General features: G+C 43.8%; 2 protein-coding genes across 6 annotated transcripts; one reads left to right on the top strand and one right to left on the bottom strand.

Annotated features, from left to right (window-relative positions):
• Positions 1-237: 237 nt before the first annotated feature.
• On the bottom strand, positions 238-20,134 carry PLEKHA3 (pleckstrin homology domain containing A3). 5 transcript variants are annotated; one of them, XM_081849393.1, is made up of 9 exons: positions 19,999-20,134; positions 18,836-19,176; positions 12,671-12,787; positions 10,005-10,160; positions 8,177-8,313; positions 5,590-5,754; positions 4,250-4,293; positions 2,393-2,508; positions 238-508 (listed from the first exon to the last, which is right to left on the bottom strand). In XM_081849393.1, exons 2-9 carry the CDS (start codon positions 18,873-18,875, stop codon positions 384-386), a joined length of 900 nt encoding a protein of 299 aa, XP_081705519.1. In that variant the 5' UTR covers positions 18,876-19,176; positions 19,999-20,134; the 3' UTR covers positions 238-383. The 5 variants fall into 5 exon arrangements, with proteins under 5 accessions (XP_081705519.1, XP_081705520.1, XP_081705521.1 ...); XM_081849394.1 differs by having other exon boundaries at positions 19,905-20,042; XM_081849395.1 differs by lacking the exon at positions 19,999-20,134 and adding an exon at positions 19,858-19,979.
• FKBP7 (FKBP prolyl isomerase 7) lies at positions 19,999-26,203 on the top strand (the record flags this gene model as incomplete). The annotated part of the gene is made up of 4 exons (XM_081849429.1): positions 19,999-20,438; positions 21,989-22,140; positions 25,239-25,372; positions 25,488-26,203. The coding sequence occupies 4 exons, from the start codon at positions 19,999-20,001 to the stop codon at positions 25,647-25,649; spliced, it is 888 nt and encodes a 295-aa protein (XP_081705555.1). The 3' UTR covers positions 25,650-26,203.
• Between the last annotated feature and the right edge of the window lie 620 nt (positions 26,204-26,823).

The following is a 26,823-nucleotide window of genomic DNA, read 5'->3' on the forward strand; positions in this document are numbered from 1 at the left end:
AAGCAACAATGTGTTCAAGTGAGCAGTCCGGTCTATGGCACAAGTTTTCCCTATCCCAAATGTAAAACTTTTTTTTTTTTTTTGTCAAGGCTCTAAACGACCATCACACTTTGTAAAAAGGAGGGCTACATTTGCAAAGGTACGTTACCTATCCGTCGAACCATAATTTGTTTCAAAAATGCACAAACTGAAGGTTGTAGGAAAATATTCTTGCAAATAAACTATATAAAGATAAAATACGCTTTGAAGTTAGTTTTTACATTATTCTATAAAGTGCAGAGAAATCCTTCACACAGGGAACGAACTACCCCCTACGACAACAGGAGAAGTACAGCAGCTTTTGCATAGCATTACTTAAGAGAAAGGTGTTTCCCTTCAATTCTTCAGGATGTAGGCGGTAGAGTCTCTTCTCGTTCTGATTGTTTCTTTGACACCAACAGGGCTGTGTCGGAAATGGTTGAAGGCGCCAAGTCTCCATTGAGAGTATGCCTGGAACAGTATGCTGGTCCTACAAAGAGACAGATCGGGGTTTGTTTTCAACTGTGCCTTTGAAAATGTTGCATTTAGTCATTTCGGCTTGATGGCACACGTGGCACACAAATGTTGTGCTCCATCCTATCCAATGTGCTCAGCACAGAACTCTAGGGTTGGAAGAGATTAACATATGGCTGAAGGAAGCTTCTTAAGCCCCCTTCATCTTTCCCTGCTAGACCTTGACAAGCTGGGTGCCTTATATAAAGTCAGACTATTTGACCATCCAGCCCAGTCTTGTCGACCCTGATTGACTCTTCAGAGGTCCTTTTCCACACCTCCAAATGGGGCAGGGCATAAAGAGAAAGGATCTAAGTTCGGCCCAGTAAAAATATACAGGAATGATTTCAATTCTTAAAAGTTATTACAGTGGTGCCTCGCAAGACGAAATTAATCCGTTCCGCGAGTCTCTTCGTCTAGCGGTTTTTCGTCTTGCGAAGCAAGCCCATTGACGGCTTAGCGGATTAGCACTATTAGCGGCTTTTAGCAGCTTATCGGCTTAGCTGATAAGCGGCTTAGCTGCTTAGGAAAAGGGGGGAAAAGGGGGGAAAACCCCGCAGGAACTCGCAAGACATTTTCGTCTTGCGAAGCAAGCCCATAGGGAAATTCGTTTTGCGAAGCGCCTCCAAAACGGAAAACCCTTTCGTCTAGCGGGTTTTCCGTCTTGCGAGGCATTCGTCTTGCGGGGCACCACTGTATTTGTACTCTATGTGGGGCTACTTTGAAAGTGACTTGGAAACTACAACTAATTCAGAATGTGGCCGCTAGGCTGGTGACTGGGAGCAGGCACCAGGACCACATAACACCTAAACGATCCACATTGGTTCCCAGTATGTTTCCAAGCACAATTCATGGTGTTGGTGCTGACCTTTAAAATCCTTGTCCCTGTATAATTGAAGGAACATCTCCACCCCCACTGTCTAGCCCAGACACTGAGATCCAGCTCTAAGGGCCTTCTGGTGGTTCCCTCATTGTGAGATGTGACGTGACAGGGAACCAGGCTTCTCGGTAGTGGTGTCCTCCCATCAGATGTCAAGGAGATTAATAACTATACAACTTTTAGAAGACATCTGAAGGCAGCTCTGTATAAGGAAGTTTTTAAAGCTCAATGTCTTATTGTGTTCTTCTATCTGCTGAAAACTGCCCAGAGTGTCTGGGGAAAACCTAGTCAGATGGTAAGAGTACAAATAATAATTTTATTATTATTATTACTAATATTAAAAAGTCTAGAGCAAGTCTCCCAAACCTATTTCCATCAAGCACCAAATGATGAATACTGATATTTAAATAACCCAAATCTCTGAATTTAATTTGTGGTATGTGTGCGCAGAGCAATCACTTGTAGGCAGCACATGTTTAAATGGCCACATTTCCCTATGAGAAAAACAGGTGAGGTCTTTAAGCAGAGGCTTGACAACCATATGTCAGGAGTGCTCTGATGGTGTTTCCTGCTTGGCAGGGGGTTGGACTCGATGGCCCTTGTGGTCTCTTCCAACTCTATGATTCTATGATTCTAGGTGTGATCATCATTCCTGTATTTACTGTGAAGAAACTCACTCCTATAAACTAACATGCACTTCACAATGGGCGGCAGCATGCCTGTGCTCCTACTTTTTCATACCTACGTTCAAAAAGTATAGATGGAGTCCACGTGGAGGCTCTTGAATGTGCCAAAAGGCAGGATGCAAATTCCTTGAGCACCCAGCTTGGCTAGGGCAATGCAGGAGACTACGTTGCTTGTTTCTGTAGCTGATTTGTTATAGGATAGATAATGGCCGCGGAGTCTTCTATCTCAAAGTAGAACAAGAATCCAACTGAAGCACAAAGATAGTAGAATGCACATGGGTACAGCAGAACTTACTGTCTATATCGTCAGGGGGAACATCTACAGAAGGTTCTGGATCTAAGACTGTCCTTCTCCACCTTTGGGATAACCGGTGAGAGGATGAATTTGGTTCTTTTACAGAGTGACTGCTCCTGCAAATGAAACAGCATTGCACATTTCATTACGTGTCCTTAACACCCAAAGTTCTCTCCAGCTCATCTTACTTAATTTTAAAAATTGTCTTTGTTTGGTACACTTTCCTGAAATAAGGTACCAAAAAAAGATTAAAGAGAGACAGGAGTTCTGTACATGGAAGGGATCTCCATGAGCATCTACTCACAAGGGGAGACCATCTTGTGTCACGTACTTGTGCCCTTTCTGAGAATCTCCTGCGTGATAGGGCCTTGGTAAGGATAGATGTATAAGAGGCATGGGCAGGGCTTTGTGTTAAATCAGGAATGGCTGGTGGTGCTGAAGCATTTGATTTTAAAAGAAAACGTATGCCCCAGATTCAGTGCCCAAGGTGATTCAAAGAAAATTAAACAGAAAGCAACCCAATGAAGTTAAAACAATGCAAAACAATTTCTTGAATAGGCAGGCGAACAATCCAAAAATCAACCCCCCAAAATCAACTAAATAATAGTTGTGGGGTTGGATCCAGATTTGCCCTTTGGGGAAATAAAGAGCTCTTTCCGTTAGTGTAAACGAGTGAGATCCAGCAGAGGCTCTCACTGGAAGAAGCAGAAGGCCATTTTTCCCTTCCGTCTGAAATCCCCACAGTGCCACCTCTCCTGTTTGTTCTGCAGGGTCTTTAACCCTCTGAAACATGCTTTCTTTTTTGGGGGGGGGACAGGGAAACACAAATCAACAAAAAATCCCCTCTCCTGTCCTTCCCTTTCTTCCATCAAGTGCAGCACTGTTGCAATGTGCCTAGTTAGTTGGTGACCAAGAGTTGGAGGCCCAGGCTCAAAAAAACACCTATACAGAGGATAGGTGTGAGGATAAAACTGGGAGGGAGAGGACCACGTATGCCACCTTTGGCTTCTTGGAGAAAAAAGGTGTTATCTAAAAGAAACATAAATATATAGATAAACAAGAGCTGTAACCAAGGCTGGTTCTTGGCTACAACTGGTGGTTAGTGAGAACAGAACTTAAACGCAAGTCCTGGTTCAGATGACATGCTATGCCAAACCTTGGTTTAGTGTGACAAAGCAATAAATAAAAATTACCAGAGAGAAGCATGCTATCTGTCAGGACCCTCCATATTTGTGCAAGTCATGCAAAGCAGCTTACTGTGGGTGGTATTCAACAACGAAATTTTACTCATAGTAGATCCATTGAAGTGAATGGACCTGACTTTGCCATGCTCATTCATGGCTGAATACCATCCTGTGAGTTTGGATTAACCATAAAACAGATAACTGCTTTTTTATTTGAGACAATATGGGGCTTCTAATAATAATAATAATAATAATAATAATAATAATAATAATAATAATAATAATACAGTGGTGCCTCGCAAGACGAAAAGAATCCGTTCCGCGAGTCTCTTCGTCTAGCAGTTTTTTCATCTTGCGAAGCAAGCCCATTGACGGCTTAGCGGATTAGCGCTATTAGTGGTTTAGCGGCTTTTAGCGGCTTAGAAAAAGGGGGGGTGGGAAAAAAACCCGCAGGAACTCGCAAGACATTTTCGTCTTGCGAAGCAAGCCCATAGGAAATTTGTTTTGCGAAGCACCTCCAAAACGGAAAACTCTTTCGTCTAGCGAGTTTTCCGTCTTGCGAGGCATTCGTCTTGTGGGGCACCACTGTAATGAAGAACCTTTCTATTTATTTATTGGTTGGCTGGTTGGCTTCCAGACTTTAAAAAGTAATAGTTCGCCATTTTGTACTTACCTCTCTGGATTACAAGTACCTGGGTGGCTAACAGAACGTTTCATCTAGAAAGTAATTTTAAAACAAAACAGGTTATTACATACTTCCTAATTCTTTGTTGGTTATCTGTATCTTAAGGACGATGCTTTCTTTAATAAAGAAAAGAATAAGGGATGGATTGGCTGGGTGTTTGTTTTATTTTGAAGCAGGTAATTTTAAACATAGGATGCTGTCTCATATAGAGTCAGACTACTGGCCCATCTAGTTCAGTATTGCCTACACTGAACTGGCCAAACAATTAAACCCCTGTGTTGCAAACAATTATCAGTAATATCCAAGGCAAGTTGACCAAGTACAACAATGCGACGTCAATATAAACAATATAATCTATACAGAACATTGAACATTATGAAATATATGAAATATGCCTCTGTACCAAATGTACAAAAATCTTATAAATCTCTGAAAGTCACAAATTATGCACTCTTGATGGATTCTTTTGAAAACATAGAACCAAATAAACATAACTGTACATTTGGTTTTGCAGAGTGTTTCCTTGGATATTAGTACAATGAACTAGCAGCAGCTTTCCTGGGATTCAAACAGGAAATTGCTCAGCCCTACTTATTTATTTCATAAAATTTATAAAGCTCTTGATTGCAAAATAAATAAATAAATAAATAAATAACCCCCCCCCCAAAACCCTCAAAGCAGTGAATATGTTGAGGACTGGACCAGGGTGCGACCTCCTGTGTACAACAAAGCAGATGTTCTATCATGGCCTCCCGTTTTGGAGGTTAAAAATAGAAATACATAAAATAAAACAATAAACATAGATCCAGTGTGGCCAGGTGGTTAGAGTGCTAACTAAGGCTGGAGGGTGGCCAGAGTTCAAATCCCCATTCATCCACAAAGCTCCATGGGTAATTTTGGGCTCTTGGCCTACCTCACAGAGTAGTTGTGAGGATAAAACAGGGAGGAGCCACGTAGGCCGCCCCAGAGCTCCTCGGAGGGAGGGCAGGAGAAAAATGACAAACGTTTTTTGCTCACAAATAAATCCCACTGACTTTATTGGGCCCTGAAAGGCCTCACTGACTACCCCAAAACATATCCAAGTTTGCTTCCACACACACATGCAGCCAGGCACTTGCAGACACTTAAAAATGTAAATACTTATTTCCTGGTGAGGATCGCAGCCTTAATTACTCTTGAGAGAGGATCAACTCACTGACTTGGGGAAAGCAAACTATGGCAGTTTGGGGGAACCTCTCCTTTTAAAAACCATCCCACCACCATACTCTCTCAAATTCTCTCCAGCCTTGGGGGGGGGGGGAGAAGAGAGAGATTTAAAAATGTCCAACCATTTGCACAGGTGAAGGCGACACAGGAGAAACTAAAGGATCCGGATGAGGCAACTGAAACATCTCTGGCTTGAACTTGGCATTTGCTATTTTCACACATTCTTCGAGGGTCGTGATAAATGTGTCACAGGTAGCGCTGAGCAAGGAGGACGCTTCGTTCATATTCTGGAAACACGGGAAGCAATTGAGAAAGGTGAATTCACTTAACATTTGTTGCCCGGTAAAAGCTTTTTGGTGAAACAAGAGATGCTGGCTGGGCAACACATCAACTCTTTAATGAACTGCAAGCTTGTGTAGCATTCTTCTTGGCTCGTATTTTAGACTGAGGAACATTCAGCATTTGGGTAAAGCATTATCCTTGACTACTGGCAACGCTGCCTGGGGCTGATAGTGTCCCAACAGCCTCTGAAGGGGCCACAGATTTCATATCCCTGCTGTAAAGGCAGACAGAGACATAAAAGTAGGTCAAAACTCCATTGGCGTTTCTGTTGTGGTGTAACAATTTTCTCTGGTGCAACGAAAGGATGAGCATTTTCATTTGCAAATGCCAAGGACCCGAAATTCCTGCTAACCAGGGTGGATAATAAAAAATCAAAAATCGGATTTTAGAAATTTAAATCAGATTTTTAAAATAAAATGCTTTTGGAGGAAAAATCTTTCTAAAGTTAGTTTTCTATTTAAGTTACATTATAGTCCAAAGACTATTCATCAGGAAATAAGGATCTGTTTAAGTTTTTCATATGTGCTAAAACTCCGTCTAAGTTTTTTTTTAAAAAAAAGATGTTTAACCACATCAGTTAACAAACATGGATACATATGCTATAATGTTATTGTTTTAGTTAAATAAATTGTTTGAATTGTTCTTAAGGGAATGGTCATTTTTCTCCTTCCAATAAAGTACAGCAGAAAAGTTGTCCAAAGATAAAGTTAACTTATTAAGCCTCACAATAATTTCATAATTATCGCTGTATGTATTTCAAATAGTATAACCAAATCAGTAATTTTTGATATAACTGTAAAAACTACTCTGAAAATTTGTTCCAAAAATGAAGCCATCATCTGGTTGTAAATATTAAGATTATACCAGCAAGAATGAGTCTTTCTGTAAAAAAAAAAAATTGATTTAAATCAAGTCTTACTGACTAGTGATTAAATTGTGATTTAAATCAAATCCAACTTGCTGCTAACTGTGCAATCCTATGCAAGTCTACTTAAAAGCAATCTCTCTTGAGTTCAGTGGGACTTGCTCCCAGGCAAATGGGTACAGGACTACAGCCTCTATTTCACACCCACTGTTTCAACAATCCGGTGCTGTTTCGCTATTTTCACCGAATGCCATTTTACCAATTGTCGCTGCTCTTTCTGCTTGTTTTTTGCCTGCCTTTTGCAATTAAATTTTCTACTATTTATTTATAGAATATATTTATTTATATTTATTTAAATTAAGTTTTCTACTATTTATTTATAGAATATATTTATTTATAGTATCTATTTCTATAAATACTATTTATTTATAGAAGGGGAAGAAATGGAGGCAGTGAGAGATTTTACTTTCTTGGGCTCCATGATCACTGCAGATGGTGACAGCAGTCACGAAATTAAAAGACGCCTGCTCCTTGGGAGAAAGGCGATGGCAAACCTAGACAACATCTTAAAAAGCAGAGACATCACCTTGCCAACAAAGGTCAGTATAGTAAAAGCCATGGTTTTCCCAGTAGTGATGTATGGAAGTGAGAGCTGGACCTTAAAGAAGGCTGATCGCCGAAGAATTGATGCTTTTGAATTATGGTGCTGGAGGAGACTCTCGAGAGTCCCATGGACTGCAAGAAGATCAAACGTATCCATTCTTAAGGAAATCAGCCCTGAGTGTTCACTGGAAGGACAGATCGTGAAGCTGAGGCTCCAATACTTTGGACACCTCATGAGAAGAGAAGACTCCCTGGAAAAGACCCTGATGTTGGGAAAGATGGAGGGCACAAGAAGGGGACGACAGAGGATGAGATGGTTAGACAGTGTTCTCGAAGCTACGAACATGAGTCTGACCAAACTGCGGGAGGCAGTGGAAGACAGAAGTGCCTGGTGTGCTCTGGTCCATGGGGTCACAAAGAGTCGGACACGACTAAACGACTAAACAACAACAACAACTATTTATTTTGCTGTTTCATATTGATCTCTATAGGTAATTTTATTTGTGCAGGCCCCTTTCAGTAGACCTGGAGATGAAAGTGATGTGTTTTTAATATTTATCTAAACATTTACATGCTGCCCCATAACAAAGTTCTGTGGGTGACTCAGAATAAGTAAGTCAAAAAACAATCTAAATAGGAAGTCATAAAATCAAAAGCAACCTAAATACAACAGGAAAATAAAAACACACCAAACACTCCAAAGCTAAAAACACAGATTTAAAATCTTGAGAAGACCAGACTAAATAGGCCATTTAATATATACATAAACCAAAAGTAATTATTGAAACTAAAGAGTTGTATTTGGGCCCTACTGGACAAAGTGGTGGGTCCAACTTAATGCTGATGCTTCTCCTCCCAATCCGAAACAAATAATATTAATTAAAAAAATGCTCCAATACCTCAATGCTGGGTGACAAGTGATTTTCATCATGGTGAACGTATTCTTGGATTGTATGGACCTGCTGCATTAGAAGGTCACAGTAGAGACGAAGCTCAGACATTTTGGTTTTCAGAGATTCATTGGTTTCATTAACTTCTGCAAGGACATTGGGAAGCAGAAACTTCACTGGTCAGGTACGTGAATTCCCGTGACAAGTTTTAAGATGTAGGCATTTACAGTGGTACCTTGGTTCGCAAAACGCTTTGGTTCCCAAGCGCCAAAAACCTGGAAGTGTTCCTCCGGTTTTCGAACGTTTTTCGGAAGCCGAACGTCCGATGCAGCTGTCGACTATTGTTTCCAGCGCACCTGCAACAATCAGAAGTTGCGCCTTCGTTTTCGAACATTTTGGAAGTCAAACGGACTTCTGTAATGGATTAAGTTTGGCGCTTTTGTTTTTGCTATTTATTTTGCATTTTTGTTTTTGAGGCTTTTTCAGTTCATTTGTTTTTGTGACTGTGTGGAACCCAGTTCAGCTACTGATTGATTGGTTGTGTCACTGTGGAAATGGGTAAAAGCCCCCCATCCAAACAATGACTATCATCAGTGCAGTAAGAAAAAATAATACTTTTTATTTTTATCATCAACAATACTGTCTTCTTTATTTTATAGTATAGTACATTGATTATTGGGGACGCGGGTGTCGCTGTAGTCTAAACCACAGAGCCTAGTGCTTACCAATCAGAAGGTCGGCAGTTCGAATCCCCGCGACGGGGTGAGCTCCTGTTGCTCTGTCCCAATTCCTGTCCACCTAGCAGTTCGAAAGCACGTCAAGTGCAAGTAGATAAATAGGTACTGCTCCGGCGGGAAGGTAAACAGCATTTCCATGCGCTGCTCTGGTTTTGCCAGAAGCAGCTTAGTCATGCTGGCCACAGGACCCAGAAAAACCATCTGTGGACAAACACCAGCTCCCTTGGCCAGTAAAGTGAGATGAGCGCCACAACTCCAGAGTCGTTTGGGACTGGACTTAACTGTCAGGGGTCCTTTACCTTTACAGTGATTATTGCTTTCATTTTACGGCTCAAAGGTCTCACTAAATAGTAAGATTCATGTTAAATTGCTGTTTTAGGGTTTGAATTTTTAAAGTCTGGAACAGATTAATCTGTTTTGCATTACTTTCTATGGGAAAGCGCACCTTGGTTTTGGAACACTTTGGTTTTGGAACGGACTTCCGGAACGGATTAAGTTTGAGAACCAAAGTACCACTGTATATTCCTTTAAACAAAAGGAATGTCTGACTTTTATTATTAGTAGTAGTAGTAGTAGTGGTTACATTTGTTAGTCGCTTTATACAACAACAAATGTCTCCAAGTGACTTGACTTAAGATAAAATACAAACAGGAGCCAGGGCCAATGAGCCAACTAATTTTTGCTCTGTCCCCATCCTCCTTCTATGATGGCAACACTGAGACTAAGGAGGAGGAAGCTGGTCGCCAGGGCCACCGTCTAGACTGGATGTAAATAAGAAGATAGACAGGTGATGGTTGGCTCAGGGCAGGGCCCTATCCGCCCTAACAGACCAGCCTCCACTCACCGTGAGCAGGGCCCATCTTGTCTTTTAATATCTCTAGGGTGCTTAGAAAAATACTATGGGCTTTGCTAGTGTTAAGAAATAATAATGTAAGGAGCTGTAAACCTCAAAACCCCTCGAAAGTGTGCCACCTACTGCCATAAATAATTACTTTACATTTGATGGGCATTTGACCGATAACTACAATAGTTAAAAACCAGGTATTTTTAGTAGCTTGTTTTTGCTTTTTTTTTTTAAAAAAAAAAGAAAGTATGAATACCTTTTTCTTTTTTTGTTCTGGTGTCGGCCAAACAGGCTTTCGAGCTCCCCAGGGCTACCAGCCACCGCTGTCGTTCAGCTGCATTAACAGCTTTCATGTAGAAATGCTGTTCCCCTGGGATGATTAACTCCATCCTGGTGCTGTCGGTCGGATGAACTTGCAACAGGGGTGAGATAAATTAGAAGGACAGATTTTTCAAAGACTGCCTGGAATTACAGAGTTAGTACTTCCCAGTTACAACTGTCCTACTTCCAATATCTTGCCACTATGATCCATGCGACGGTCACCTCCAGGCTTGATTATAGTAACTCGCTCTACGCGGGGCTGCCCTTGAAGCTGACCCAGAAACTCCAGCGGGTGCAGACTGCCGCGGCGAGACTCCTTACGGGGTCCTTGCCGTGAGATCATATTCATCCAGTGCTACACCAGCTGCACTGGCTCCCAGTGGAGTACAGGATGAGGTTTAAGGTGCTGGTTTTAACCTTTAAAGTCCTATACAGCCTAGGACCCTCATACCTACGGGACCGCCTCTCCTGGTATGCACCACGGAGGACCTTACGGTCAGCAAATAGTAACATTTTGGAGGTCCCGAGCCTCAAGGAGATTAGGCTGGCCTCGATCAGGGTCAAGGCCTTTTCAGCCATGGCCCAGGCCTGGTGGAACACTCTGTCACAAGAGACCAGGGCCCTGCAGGATTTGACATCGTTCCGCAGGGCCTGCAAGACGGAGCTGTTCTGCCAGGCCTTTGGTCAGGGTTCAGTCTGACTTCCCTTCCCCTTTCATAAGAACTTGCATGAAAGTGGCCTCCCAATTTTTCTCAAAGACTCATATAAGTTCAGCACAAACAGTTGGGCCTGGTAAGCATTTAAGGTCCTCAACCCTAATCTGCGGGTTGCCATCTGAGTGGATTTTATTCTGATCCTGATCTGATTTTAGGATGTATTTTAATTGATTGCCTGATTTTATCTTAATGTGTTATACATTTGATGTTAGCCGCTCTGAGTCTGGTTTTGGCTGGGGAGGGCAGGGTAAAAATCATCATCATCATCAACATCATTATTATCATCATCATCTAGTATATCAGCCCAGCATACAGTGGTACCTCGGGTTAAGTACTTAATTCGTTCTGGAGGTCCGTACTTAACCTGAAACTGTTCTTAACCTGAAGCACCACTTTAGCTAATGGGGCCTTCTGCTGCTGCCGCGCCGCAAGAGCCCGATTTCTGTTCTCATCCTGAAGCAAAGTTCTTAACCTGAAGCACTATTTCTGGGTTAGCGGTGTCTGTAACCTGAAGCGTATGTAACCTGAAGCGTATGTAACCCGAGGTACCACTGTATCGTTCTCACAGCAGCCAACCAGATGCCTTTGAGGAAATCTGCAAGCAAAACCTGAGGACAACAGGGCTCTCCCCATGGTCAATTCCAAGCAATTGGTATTCAGAGGCAATGCTGCCTCTGACAGTGGAGGTAGAATATAGCCATTGGGTGGAATTCAATGTTGCACTCTTCCAATCCCATGTGGATAGCTCAGCTGGTTACAGCATGATGCTGGTAACACCAAGGTTGCAGGTTCGATCCACAGGGTCCCTTCCAACTCTACAGTTCTAGGATTCTATATCCCAATCTTTCCAGCAGCACAAGCATTCCAGCCTGCCAGATGGAACAATACCCTCTCCCCTGCACTATTCTGGGGGGGTTCTCCCACCCCCCGGGAGCCTATTTCAGGGGGTGTGGGGGGCAAAGAGGGGGAAAGCCCCATTGAAAAAGCAGAAGTCCATGCACAGGGTGGTTAGGTGAATCCTGCCCATTGCATATCCACTGTTAGTCATACTCAGCATAGACCCATTGAAATTAAGGGACCTGACTAATCTAGGTTCATGAATTCCAATGGTCTACTCTGAGTCAGTGGCGTAGCGTGGGGGGTGCAGGGGGGGCCGGCCGCACCGTGCGCAACATCTGGGGGTTAGGGTTAGGGGGCGCAAATCCACGGGTTGGGGGTGCAAATCCATGGGTTAGGGGGCGCAAATTACTTGCCTTGCCCCGGGTGCTGACAACCCACGCTACGCCACTGCTCTGAGTGGCACTACCACCAGATATAACCCACAGTTTTTCACCTGAGTTAAGGAAAACAAAGGCAGCAGAGCCTCTCTGGGTGATTCTGGAGAACAGCGGGGAGACATTGGGCAAGAAAGAGGTGGGAGGAAAACCCAAAATAAGGAGCAAAGGGAGAAGCAGACCCTCAATTACTGGACCTGTGACTATATACAGTAAGAACATTTGTACTTGTTCTAGGCGTCAAGCTGATGCTTGAAATAATCAGCTTATTTTGCAAAGACTGCCGAGCAGGACTGGGCGATATATCCTCCAAAACCGGTTTGAAGTCCATATTGTGATACCAGTTTCATAGTTTTTGACCTGGCAATATATCGTGAATCATTATGTGTGTGCGTGTGTGCAAAAATCACAATGTGGTAAAAACTGTGAAGCCAGCCAACGCCACTACATAGCTCCATCCTTATTTCAGAAATTGTGATATATCGGTATATCACGATGTTTAGCTGGCGATATATTGTAATATTGAAAACCAGATATCGCCCAGCCCTACTGCTCACGTTAGATACCTCAGCCTAGAATGTAAGGAGAGTTTTCTTATTGAGAGAGCCTACCTTTGATTTCACACACTGCCATCTTTATGCTGCCTTTGCTGCCTTTGCAAACATCATCCTGCGAATCGTAGTAAGACAATATCCCGTTATCAAGAACAAACCAGCGAGGCTGCCAGCCTAGGGAAACAGTGCAAACAGAAAAAACAACAACATTAATCTGCTTTGTTTCAAAATGCAATTATCACACACAAGCAACAGCACAGTTCCTCAGTTCAGACTCCTTAGTTGTAAGCAAAACCAAAACAGACACAAACATTAATAACATACAAATACGAATCCACATTTCCCAGACGACTGTATCTTTGCCAGCTCTGTCAAAGCCCCGTACTATTTTTTAAAACTCATGAAATAATTGATGCTATTTGACTAAGTTATAGTAAGAGAAAATCCACTGAAATCAGTGGACAAGTTACATACCAACCAACTTAAATCCACTGATTTATTTGAGTCTACCCTGAAAATGACTTAGTTAGTAGTGGGGAACCCTTTGCCCTCCAAATGTCGCTGAACTAAACTCCCATCATCTACAGAAAGCATGGCCAGAGATGCTGGGAGTTGATGTTATTGGGGATATATTGGGTACCAGCTAGCACTTTTGGTTGTTCAGATACTATCAGTAAGATGTAAGAACATAATGATAAAATTCAGTTTAGTCACTATTTTGTGGGCCACTGTGCTGGCACAGCCGCACAAATCAGGATGAAGGCACCAAACACCAGTACAAGTGGGATTTTTTTTAATGTTTGGTGTTTTATTATGTTTTTATATGTGTTGGAAGCACCCCAGAGTGGCTGAGGCAACCCAACCAAATGGGCAGGGTATAAATATAATTGTTGTTATTGTGTCCTGGGCTTGTGACTGCTCCTGTCTCCAACATGCACAAAGTTACTAGCATGGTACTGGTGAAGGCAGTCAAGGGATGAAGCTTGCCAATGGTCCCCCAATGTAGCTCTAATGAACAAAGCTGTGGAATCTGTTTAGATCTGCATTTGGGGTGGGGAGTGGAATTGGCATATATAGTGGAACTTAATCCGTTCCGGGAATCCGTTCGACTCCAGAATCCGTTCGCAAACCAAGGCACAGCTTCCGATTGGCTGCAGGAGCATCCTGCATTCAAACGGAAGCTGCGTCGGATGTCCAGCTTCCAAAAAACGTTCGCAAACTGGAACACTTCCGGGTTTGCAGCGTTCGGGAGCCCATTTGCTCGGTAACTAAGCCATTCAGGAACCAAGGTTTGACTGTACACAAGCAGGATGCCTTGTTCGGATGGAAACTGAACCAGTTCAATCAGCAGAATAATTAATGTGTCCGTTAATCAATGGGAGGAAAAATTTTAATCGATAAGACAGAATTCAGGGCACACTTTGGGAGGGGGTGTCTCTTTTTATTCCGACATGCAAAAATGCCACCCTGGGTTGAAAATACAATATTTAATGTGTACTGTATTTTTAAAAAAGTGATTTATCATGAGACATAGATCTGTAATTAATAGACAACCCTAGCAATATGCTGAAGTCTCTGATCACAAATGCAGAGAGTGGAGGAACAGAATCTGAGTGTGTCCTTTTTCCCCAGTGGCAAGGGGCAGGTAGTTGAGTACTGTAGCGCTTTAAACAACAAAAATATCAAGAGGGAGATGTAAAGGATGCTTACTGTGTAGATTTCACAGCTCTGTGCCTGTTAATTCATGCACAACAAAGCTGATAAGGAAAAAGAATAGCTCACATTTACCAGCTGCTTTTAGGAGCATATGAGATTAAATCTGTAAGTGCATTTAAAGCACTAAGCCGACACATCTGTCTCGCAAGTCACTGATATCTCCACCTAAAGGAAGGCTCTATGAATCTGGTATGACAGCCTGTCTGAACAATACAATGGTACAAGTGTACATTTGGCACTGGAGGAGAAAATGCACAGTTACTATGAGGAAACCCAATCTTATAAGCAAGAATTGTCCGCATTACAGCTGAGTGTTTTGTCCACCATCTGTTCCAACCAGTCAAGATCTATTCATGGGAACGATGACCTTCCTGAAGGAAAGCACATAGGTGAGTATCACTACAGATCATAAAAAACCCCTAAATCTGGTGCACGCCACAGCACAACAGACGCTACTTCCCAGTGGAGTGTTTTTTGCCACCTGCAAATGTGCTTTGGTCAAAATGGTATGAGGAAATATGATAAAGAATGTATGGGTTAGTGATCCAAGACAAATCAATTCGCAAGTTCAAAAAGACAGGCCTTGCTATCTAAGCATATTGCAAGAATTTGAACTTGATTCAAGTTGAGCAGAATGAGAAAGGAACTGCAGAATTAAACAAAGTCAGTGGTGTTGCAGTTAAGGTAGAGACCCAATGAAGCAGCTTATGGAACTCATATGGGATCTGCTGCAATGGAACAAAACAGCCCTGTTTTTCTGACAAGTAAGAAAGCCTTTTCAACAGAATAAAAGGAAACAGCATCCTTTGCTGTCCCAGTGGCCAGCCCTGTAAAATGAGAGAACAAACTGGAACGAACGAATAAATCAAACAAAATGCTCATGAGTTGGTGGAATTTATTCAATGATTCATTCTACTTGCCCTCTATTATCTATTATCTCTTTATGCTTTAAAGTGCAAATGTATTTTCAGCAAGTATTCCACTTGTATACTCCTTTAAATTAATACCCTACTCAAGAAAATTTTTGTAGAGTGTTCTCTCTTATCTCATTGCACAACGTTTGTACACCCAGTCCTTATCTAGCGAATGTTGGTTACAGACACAGCTTCTTCGGAAAGGCCCAAAAATTATTAAAGTAAAAAAATGACAAGCTGAAACAGTGCTAGTAGGATATCAAATTTCTCCAGTATGATTTATTTTAAAAAAAAAAAACTCAGTATCTACCAGTTTGGGATTAACAGATCTATTTATCTATTTTCTGCCTTGGTCAATTTTGCATGTGTTTGTTCCATAGTCTGGCTCTGTCCATTTCTACATTAATCTGCAACTTTTTTCCATTCAGAAATTAATATTTAAATGTGTATTTTAAAAATGCACTTAAGTATGTATCACAATATGCATATTTAAATACCTATTTTTATTTTAGTGTTACATTTCTAAATGTATTCTGTCCTAAAATATGCATTTTGATACGTTTTCCAGGTGGGAAAGTATTTTGCAAACTTTGGAAATGTACAAAATCCCAAGGATAATTTATGGTGTGATCTGTGTATTAGCCTAGGAATTCCAAACTACCTAGGTCAGTCTTCTTAAAAAAATGCAGACCAACCAAAAACCTCCTCCGTCCCCTACTACCACTACTGTATTGTGTATAATTGGCATGCCTTGCATGGCTGTCTTGCCAGCGGGGATAGTTTAGTGGGTGGGTGGGTAGGGGCGTGGAGGCTGCAATGCAAATGGTCTTGCCTCCCACAAATCAAAACTGCAAGACCCGACCACCAGCCATCATTATCAGCAGATCAATCATCCATATAGGTTTTCAGTCATGTATTGATATGACACACCAGCTGCAGTCAAAGTTATTGAGCATCACTGTATACGTACACGAACATCTGTATGGCTGGCAGGCGGTCACAAGCCATTCCTTCCTAACCAATCTCCCCCAACCAGCTACTTCCTCCTCAACATTCCACTAGCCAAATCAACCCAAGCAATCCTTGTTGTCTTGGAGCTTGCCTGTTTCATTATATTTTTGTATACATTTTTAAGTTGCATGGTGTTTTTTGTGTTTTTTTAATCCATTTTTGAAAGCTACCCTGAGAATTTCACGGAAGGGAAAGGTATAAAACAAACAAATAACAACTTGTGCTACTTTCTTTCCCTGCATTTCTGCCAAGCGATGGCTCCCACATCTTACTAGCATATGGTGACAAGGAGGGTCAAATATCTATTGTATTCTCAACATACCTGCACAGTAGGGGGTTCTTTTTCATTCACATCTACTTGCTTCCTTGAACTGCCCTAAAGCTATCTTTGAATGTCAAGGTTCATCACCAGGGTCTTATTTGTTCAAATAGCACCATATGTGTGCCGGGGCTGCATACAAAGGAGAAGACAAGTCTACTCCAGGGGGCTTACAATCAATGGAAGTGGAGTGAAGTGGGGAAGAACATGAGATTATTTCTGTTAGGCTTAGTTCCTGCAGGTTATTGGCTCTATGGGGTTGTTCTGATAGCTCCATAGAACAAGTATATGAAATGTTGTCTGTCCTTTCAGACAAGATACCCTCTCTGTCTACATTCAACAGAGTTTGCTGTGGTCATGTGAAGTCTCTAAATTTGCCGAAGGGGCCTGGGTAAAATTAAATGTCCTATCATGCTACAGATGAAATAGTGTCATGTTAGGAATTATGGCTGGGGCAACCCTACAAAATGCTTCCGAACCCTACTGTACCTTTTACCGTAATTATTTTTCAAACGTTTCCTTCTGTTACTTCCCCCACCCCCAGCCATGCAATGCAACTCCAAGCCCTCTTTTATCTGTCAGCGGCCATATCTGCCATTATCTCTGCGTGCAGCCTTATTTACTCAGCCAAGTTGCTAAATTTAAAGCAGGGAAGACGCTGTTAAAAGCACAGGCAAACAGAGTGCAACTTTAATTACACCTGCAGTCACCATATATATTTTGGGTAAGAGCTCTTGAGATATAGCAGGATGATAGATAATAAAAGAGGGAAACTCTGGTGAGAACCTAGATGTGATGAAGGCAGCCAATTTGCCCTTTGTCTCCTATGTTTGCATTTAAAATTGGCAAGTGAAACTTGGTAGAACCAAGGTAGGGAACCTGTTTCGGCATGAAGGCCACATTCCACTCAGGAGACACAAGCAGGTGCCCCGGGGCACAGCCATAGCAAAAAGTGGGGGAAGCAAAGAATGCAAACATCACCTCTGTACAGTAGATGAGCTCACTCATGTACCCTCAGCTACCCTCCATCCCAGGAAGCAAGAGGCATTGTCAGAGTTCAGGAACACATTCCAGCCAGACAAGAGCACTCAAAGAGGGTGTGACCTAGGACCAGAAAGGGGTGTATCTGAGAGGGAATGGATTGGCCAGGAAAGTCTCAGGGGCCAGTCAGAGCAACTGGGAGGGCCGCACCCAGCTCTCAGGCCCTTGGTTCCCCCACCCAAGTCATGGAGCAAAAGGGCAGTGTTCAAAATTCGCCAGGCACATTTTGCACCTGACTATCAGCCACTTGCGACCAAGTGAAGCTATCTGATGTCTGCCATCTGGAGGTGCATGCCTGGGGATCCTTGGATCTTGACTATTTTCACACATTAGCAACACATCCCGCTGAATTCGGCCAGTTATATTTTATCTGCACCATCAGAATGGATTTCAGGAACCCAAAAGTCATACTGAGAAATACGACTTTTGAGCCATCTGGCTGAAACACGGCAACAAGGCATTCTGTTTTGGCGACTGTAGCCCTTATTTAAAGAGCCATTTGGCGCCAAGCTTATATATCTGAGTTTCTAACACTGCAAAATGGGCATAATATGAGGGAGCCCCCCCCCCTTTCCATACACAATCGCCTCTCCTCTCTGCCCTGCGGGGCTGCCAACTATTTTATCCAGTCCAGCTCTAAGATTTCATTTCATTTCACTTTTAATTTGCATACCGCCTTTCTATATTACTATACACATGGCGGCTTACAAGCAGAAGAAACAACAAAATAAACAGCAAAGATCGCACACCTAATAACAACCCGGTATGAAAAGAAACTCATGATGACCTAAAAACAAAGGACTTCTATCATAATATCCCATAATCCATTAGAAGACAATAAGGAAAGATGAGGTAAACTTGGGGGGGGGGGGAGATGGATGCACCCACAAGCCCCTATCCTGGAGCACTTTTGACAGGCAGCAAGGATTGTTTCTCACCCCACATTAAATGCCCATAGACTAGCATGTGTGGGAAGGGGCTCTCAGATTAGGGGGCTGGCAGCACTAGGCCAAACGCAGGAGCGCACGCTTTGAAGCGGCGGCCTCTCGCTTCCCCAGCCCTAGCCAAGCGGCCAGGCAGAAACCAGGTCCAAGCCGCCAGGCAGCCACCCCCAACCCGGAAGCCGGCGCCCGGGCTCCAGCAGCGTCGCCAGGGACGACGACGACGGAACAACAACAAGGGGCGGGCGGCCCTCGCCCAGGTGCCCAGGAAGCCCCTCACCTGTGATGTAATTGGTCCACTTGTACAGAACTCCTTCCATAGTTCAGCGGCGCGCTTCGCGCAGCATCCTGCTCGCCCTCCTCCGGAGAAAAGGCAGCAGGAACGGCGCGGGCCCTCTCTCCCCTTCGGCGCTCTCGAGCAGACGCGGCGGCGGCGGCGGCAACCGGCCCGGCTATGTACATGGACGGCTGGGTGGTTTAGCTTAGCGGGGAGGCAGCGGCAGCGGCAGCCGCCTTCGGGTCCGGCTGGCTTTGGGGGTGCTGCGCGGACTGGGTTGTACGGGCACGAGCGGCAGGAAGAGGAGCGGCGGAGTCATGCATTGCCTATGCACATCGCAGCCACTGGGGAAACAAAGCGGTTACCAAACCCTCTCGCACAGGCTGCGGCTGCCTCCCTCTTCTCCTCGCCGGCCTCTTTCTTTCTTTTTCTCCTTCCCCTTTTTCCCCTCCCCCCCCCCACCTTTCACGGGCCTTTGCGCTTGGTGCCATTGACCCCGACGTCTCATTTACTTCCTGGATGAAAGGGGCTGGTGGATGAAACAAAAACAAAAAAAGCAAGCTACGCGCACACGCATATGGGCTGCTCGCCTCCATCGCCTGTCCGAAAACTCGAGCGCCACGTCTGCACTGCAGCCTTCGCCGGGCGTAATTAATATCTATTATATAGATCTACCCTGCATATATGCTATCGCTCGCTTTGCGCATTGAGCACGGCGGCTTTCCACGTTTAAATACACCCGCTCGCCTTTCTATTCTATTCCGCTCGAGGCTGCAACCCTTATGCTCTCATCTGCTCGGAAGCAGCTCTCCAGTGAACTTGGCGGGACTGACTTCCGAACAGGCACGCGCAAGATCGGGCTCCGGCTTTTGTTTCTTAATTTTAAAAAAGCGTTTCCTTCGGCCTCCCCCACCTCGGGCGCAAAATGACACCACCGCGCAGAGAAAAAACGTTGCAGCGACGCCGATTTGCAAACCAGGAGGAGCTCCCCTTCCCGATTACAAATCTGCAATCTCTGCATCCACCTGCATTCCTGCCCACTTGGGCCATCCTTCCCCAAACGAATAGCTACCCTCGCTCTGCCTAGATGGGGATGCGGGAGGAGACCTTCAGCTCCGGGGATTAAAGCGGCTCCGCGCCGTCGTGCCACCTCCCGAAAGACCTACATGGGGAAGGCGGAGGAGGCAGAGCGGGCCAGCAGCGCAAGCGGGGCACCTCCCGCGCCGCCCGCGCGTCCGCCGGAAGGAGGCGAGGCGAGACAGAGGCTGGAGCAGCCCCGGGCCGCGCCCCTCTCGGCTCCCGTGACGTCGAACAATGCCAGTGCCACGCAGCCCCGGCGAGCCGCGAGGCAGATCCCGCAGCCGCGACCTCGTGCTCCAGCAGCTATGCACTTCGCCGCGGGGATCTGTTTCTTCCTCCAGGCTTTCGCCCTCGTAACCCTCCGGGCGGGCGGGCAGAAGAAGGAGGAGGGCGCCTCCGCCGACGAAGTTCAAATGGAAGTCGTGCACGTCCCCGAAAACTGCCATCCGAAGAGCAAGAAGGGGGACCTGCTGAATGCCCATTACGACGGGTACCTGGCCGGGGAGAAGTCCAAGTTCTATTGCAGGTAAGGCAATCCAAAGCTTGCTTTGGGACTCGGCCACGCCGCCGGATATATAAAACCCAAGGAAGCGGTACTTTGAACGCAAAAATAAAGGTTTGAATGTTGGGTTCCAAAGTCAATGTGAGTTGTGCCATGCAATTTAGGAATGAAAACTTAATGTCTTTAAGGGAGGGGGGTGTTATTCCAGCCTTGTACAATATCCTTCCTTGATCATCCGAAAATCACAGATGCTTTCAGAATCGCTTGATAACATGTATGCATATGTTTTACATGGGCAGTATTGTATGGGTCAGAGGGCCACCCCCATTATTTTCTTAAGGCATGTGGAGAGTGGATCATAGGCCCTAGTGCGTCAAAGGCCCCTAGATATATGCTATCTAGGCATGCACGCACTACAGTTTATAACCCATCATTTGAAAAATAAAACTGTAACTTTGGTTTAAGAAGGAATTTGGATCCTAGCTTATATGTGGGTGCAGTGTTAGAAACTCAGATATACAGGATAAGTCCTTTAAAAGAGGCTCTGTGGATACAGAGTAGACATATTCCACGGGCCCTCTTTTAAAAGACTCGCCCTGTATAAGCTAGGTGCCAAATGCCTCCTTAAACCAAGGTTACAGTCGCCAAAATGCCATTTCTTGGGATGTGGGTGGCGCTGTGGTCTAAACGACTGAGCCTCTTGGGCTTGCTGATTTAAGGTTGGAGGTTTGAATCTGCTTGACGGACTGAGCTCCTGTCTCTCTGCCCCAGCTCCTGCCCCAGCATAGGAGTTTGAAAGCATGCCAGTGCAAATAGGTACCACCACGGCAGGAAGGTAAACGGCGTTTCTGTGCACTCTGGTTTCCGTCACAGAGTCCCTTTGCGCCAGTAGTGGTTTAGTCATGCTGGCCCCATGACCCAGAAAGCTGTCTGTGGACAAACACTGGTTCCCTTGGCCTGAAAAGGGAGATGAGTGCTGCAACCCCATAGTCGCCTTTGACTGGACTTAACTGCCCAGGGGTCGTTTACCTTTACCTTTTTACCTAAAGTCTTATTTTTCAAATGATGGACTGACTGATTGATTATCAGTTAAACCTCTGGCAAGTTCAGATGACAACCTTGAGCTAGGTTAAAAACTTTGAGAACTTAATGAAGAAAATTACTTTATCCAGGGACAGCCCAGATAAATTGGCCTATTCCGACCTCGTTTTCTTAATGGTGACACGGGCCATTCATAACATAATATCCTTCACAACTGTGAGCACAGCAGTGGGGTGGCTTTGAAGACAAGCTACAACAGTTAACTATAACGTTGTTCACTGCTCCTGCTCAGGCTGTACAGAAAAAGCATTTTTGTTCCTGAAATTCATTCTGATTGTGTAAATAAAATATAACAGATATAATTCTACAGGATGTGGTATTAGTGTGTGAAAACAGTCCAGATCCAAGTATCCCCAGGCATTTAAGTACCAATAAATGTTGACCAAAAATGATGTGCTTGTATACTGAACTTGTTTCTTAAATCTGTAAATATTAAATCTCTCTCTCTCTCTCTTTTTAATATTTCTTTGTAGTCGAACACAAAACAACGGCCACCCAAAATGGTTTGTCCTTGGTGTCGGACAAGTAATTAAAGGTTTAGATATTGCAATGCTGAATATGTGTCCTGGAGAGAAACGGAAAGTGATCATACCTCCATCACTTGCTTATGGGAAGCAAGGATATGGTAAAGCAAGGCTGCATGTTAAGGCGAATAGCCATTCTCTCTACTTTAGCTGTATTGCTTTAGCCTATAGAGAAGAAACTGGGATCTGTCTATCTATATCTATCTATCACATTTCCAGCCTCTTCCCTACATGTTACTTATTCACTGGCATTTTGTAATGGCTGTAACCATTCAATTCAATTCAGTTTTGTTGCTTTTGTACCTAGCTTTATGGTTCAGTTCAAGCATGTTGCCAAACCATTGTTTCTTTGATGACCAGAAGTAGCCCCACAGGTTTGTTTATAGCCTCCTTTTCCTCTCCTCTTACCTGCAGGTTTCTTCCTTCGCTTTCAGCATTTTCCTGACCCTAGTTTGTCCTGATGTTGAAATTGGTAACCTTTCATTAGTACCTTGCCTTCATGAAACCACTGCTTGGATTGAGTTTCTAAATCCTGGTTAGCACTATCCATAGTTTGTCAGTTTGAACATCATAGGGAATTAGCAAAATCCAGGAACTGAGGAAGGGAAGGCCATGTGCAAGGAGGGAACATAAAAGCCTGCAGGGGCTCTCCCAGTCCCTGCAGTGGTTTGGCTTTATGTCTGAACTGATCTTAATTTTAGGCCCATACCAGAGTGATGTTGATCACTTATCTCCCAGTCAGAGTGATGTTGAGTAAGCCTTCACCATGACTCCAGTCCAGCTAAACTTAGTTGGAACTTGAGATAATTGTGCCTTGAGATAATTGTGACTGACTTGTCCAGTGGGACTTAATCACATCTAACGTTATTGGGCTGAAACCTTTGCCTTTTGAATCTTAGCTGGAACTGGTGAATCTTTAAGTATCCAGGTGCCCAGCTTTGACCTCATTGTGATTTGACATCTGACATGCACAACATCTCTGTAGGCCAGCTTGTGATTCAAAGTCTGCTGAAGTGAAAAATACCGTATTTTTCGTCCCATAGGACGCACCGGCCTATAGGACGCACCTAGTTTTTTTTTGGGGGGGGGGATAAAGGGAAAAAAAATTCCTTTATTTCCCCCCCAAAACCAGGTCGGGGAATCCAAACCAGGTCAAGGAACAGCGGGATGGCGGCGCTGCGCCTCTCCGCTGTCCCCCGAGCTTGTGGGGCTGCCCGATGTCTGCCCGAAGCGTGGAGCGCTCTGCTTCAGCGGGAACTCCCGCAGGCTCCCCAGGCTTGCCGATAGCTTCCTGAAGCTCTCCAAGCTTCAGCGAAAGCCTGCATTCGCCCCACAGGACGCACACAGATTTCCCCTTCATTTTTGGAGGGGGGAAAGTGCGTCCTATAGGGCGAAAAATACGGTAGATTTGGCCATCATACCTCAACCAGATTTAACATACCTTGATTTCTCAATAGGTATTCTCAACGTGCAAAGATGCATTGCTTGTTTGCTGAATACTAACTGTGACTATCTTTTTTAGGCTGAACTTTTGAAGGAGGCCTTTCTTCCCACGTACAACCCTCTTATATTCTTTCAGAGCATTGTTTGTGCATGCTGAGCAAGATGGCACTAGTTTAGAATGTCAAGAATGCATGTGGCTTTCTAGAACTTTTCACGGGTTTTCCTGTGGTATGTATTACTCTCAAAACTGCTTGCGCTTAAATCTTTTTCCTTTTTTTAGTTTAGCTACTAACTCTAGAAACCGAGCAGTTGTGTTGCTGAAGCATGTGTGAGGATTTCTACTAAACAATTTTAGCGGGGAGGAAGGTCTCTGGGCCCAGCACAGGGCAACCTATTGGACACACCAGGCCAGATACATATAATGATCACCCATACACAGAGATTCAGTTAAGTCTCCTATTGTTGCTTCCTGAGACATTTACACAAGGAACGTCTCTTATCAACCTGACAGGCTGGTGAGCTCTGTTCAGTGTAGGGGATCACACTGTCTTAGCCTCTACATTAAAGTTTATAATTTCATTTTTATTTATTGTGAGTTCTGTATATGACGTTTGATCTCCCTTAGTTCTCGGAGAGGATATCTGTTGCAACATTTAGCTTTCAGTGCAGTATGTGGAAACTCAAAAATAAATTATAGGACCATCGGCAGCTGCCTTATACACTGAGGCAGATCAATGTCCCATCTAACTCAGTATTATTTTCATTGACTGACAGCAGCTTTGAAGGGTTTCAAGGATACCTTCCCACCCCTACCTGTACATGCCAGGGATTGAACCTATGGCCTGCATGAAAAGCATGTCACTAGCACTAATCTTCTGTCTGAACTGCCATACTTTTAGTCTTCATCATTTTAGATGAGTTCCCAAATTCTGTATTTGGAAGCTGCTGGTGCATGACTTGCAAAATACTTGTTTTGGACTGACTTTGGAAGCTTTCTCCTTCATTACTGCTACCTGTCCGCCATTATCAGTATGCTTTCTTTCTCAAAAGCTGCTAAACTTCGGTACAGTGGTACCTTGGTTTACGAACTTAATCCATTCCAGAAGTCTGTTCTTAAACCAAAGCCATTCTTAAACTGAGGCACGCTTTCCCTAATGAGGCCTCCTGCCGCCGGTGCCCTTCTACCGTTCAGCTTCCATTCGTAGACCGAGGTAAAGTTCGCTAACCACAACACTACTTCTGGTTTTGTGGAGTTCATATACCGAATAGTTCGTAAACAGGGCTGTTCTTAAACCGAGGTACCACCGTATCCCTTTTGATACAGGAGGATATTGTATCAAACCAGAAGATAAGCATGGATTTCCTTTGAAGCCCATTTTCCTCCTTGAGGTGGAGAAACTTTTATCCCTGAAATCTTAACCGTGCCTACTCCAAAAATCGTATTTCAAGTTTTGTTTTGTTTTTAGTGGAATGGCTGTTCATGCTTGATTGACTAGATAGCCATTTCATATTTATCAAGTAGCTTTCTGACATTCATGAGAAAAGTGCTGGCCTTAGTCCAATGTGGGGGCCCCTGAGTGAACAAGAGGGATGAAGTTCTCCCTGTGGTCTTCCCTGAAGCCTCGCCCACCAAAGTGTACCAGAGTCCATAATTTACACATTTCCAAATAACCATAAAAAATACTCCAGTTTGTGGTTAAGATTATCTGTCAGATGTGTGTACCCAGTTCCCAAAATGGTCTTGTTCCATTTTTAGAACCTGCAAAGATTCCACCTAACGCAACCCTGATCTTTGAGATTGAACTGTACGCAGTAACGCAAGGACCCCGCAGTGTTGAAGCATTTTCTCAAATGGACCTGGATAGTGACAAAAAACTCTCAAAACATGAGGTAACACGGGTCATATTCTGATGTTCCCTGTTATAGCATCTAAACCTAAATTAACACCATTTTCAATACGCAACAAAGTTTGAGATAAAAAATCTGTCGATTGTTGTTCCTTTAGATAGACCATTACCTGAAGAAGGAATTTGAAAGAGATGGCAAGAAACGCGACCCTTCCGTTCATCAAGATGTCTTGCTTGATATATTTAAAAAGAATGACCATGACGGAGACGGCTTCATATCTGCCAAGGAATATAACGTCTACCAACACGATGAACTATAACAGATCATTGCTTAAAAGTCTGTGGCAGGAATGGGGAATCTGCAGCCCTCCCAATGTTGTTGGACTTCTGCTCTCATCAGCCCAAATCAGCTTGGCCAATGATCAGGGATGATAGGGGATGCAGTCCAACAGCAGCTAGAAGGCCACAGGTTCCCCATCCCTGTTTTATGGACATTTGGGTCCCAGTTCAGCAGTTCCTCCCATGCGCACATGGAGCTTTCACAAGGACTTCCCCATGCCCTTCAGTGGAGGGGACACGGCTTTGTTCACAGTGTTACCCACTGCATTGAAGGTAGTAGGAAATTCTGCTAGTGGAGCCCCAAATACACATTGTAGTGAAGATGTAGCTGTGGAGCTGTCACTACATTTGTAACCAAGTACACAGTTTTTTGTGATTACACTCTTCAGCCCTGTTTGATTTCCCTGGGATTTGTCCATTAGATTAATGGCTTTAACCAAAATGGAATTTCTTTGTCACATAATATTTCATGTATGTTGGTTGTGGGAATTTTTTATACCTTTTTATCATGATTAAAAATGTTACTGAAATGATAGGGGTGGCTCCACATACTTTGTAATTCTTATGAAATAATCTGAATTAAAGTTGTAAGAGTTAACGGGGAATTTACAGCTATGCCAAATATAGTGTTGTTGCTGATGAAGTAATTTCCCTTTTTTGTTTTGTTTGCTCCAAATTGTCCCCCACCCCTGTGGCATCTTTACTCCCCTCATGGTTAACATTCATTTTGAAAATTTGTGGGAGCCATTTTTGGAGCAGATCCAAAGTTGCATTAATGGCACTGAAGCTCAGTTGCACATTTTCACTTAATGGCCTGATTCACACACAATGCTAGCCCATGGTTTGTTTAGCCAAAGTATGGCTTATTGCACTGTCCAAAAATTAGCCAAGTAGACTAAGCATGTGGGTTTTTTTGTCTGCTTTTTTGGCAACAAACCAGCATGAAACCATAGTTTTGGCTTATGAACTGTGGCTTGTTTTATCTGTGGTTTAGTATTCTGTCTGAACCATCTCTTTTTTTAGCCACCCCACCCAGATACTACAACATTTGGTGCTCTTAGTTTGGAGAAAAAGGCGCATAAGAGAAGATAGTAAGAGATGTATAAAATTTGTTCACTCATGAGGCAGTGAGAATGCCAACCTGGATGGCTTTGA

This window comes from Podarcis erhardii, assembly GCF_964252035.2.
Source record: "Podarcis erhardii genome assembly, chromosome: 1".
NCBI classification, from domain to species: Eukaryota; Metazoa; Chordata; class Lepidosauria; order Squamata; family Lacertidae; genus Podarcis; species Podarcis erhardii.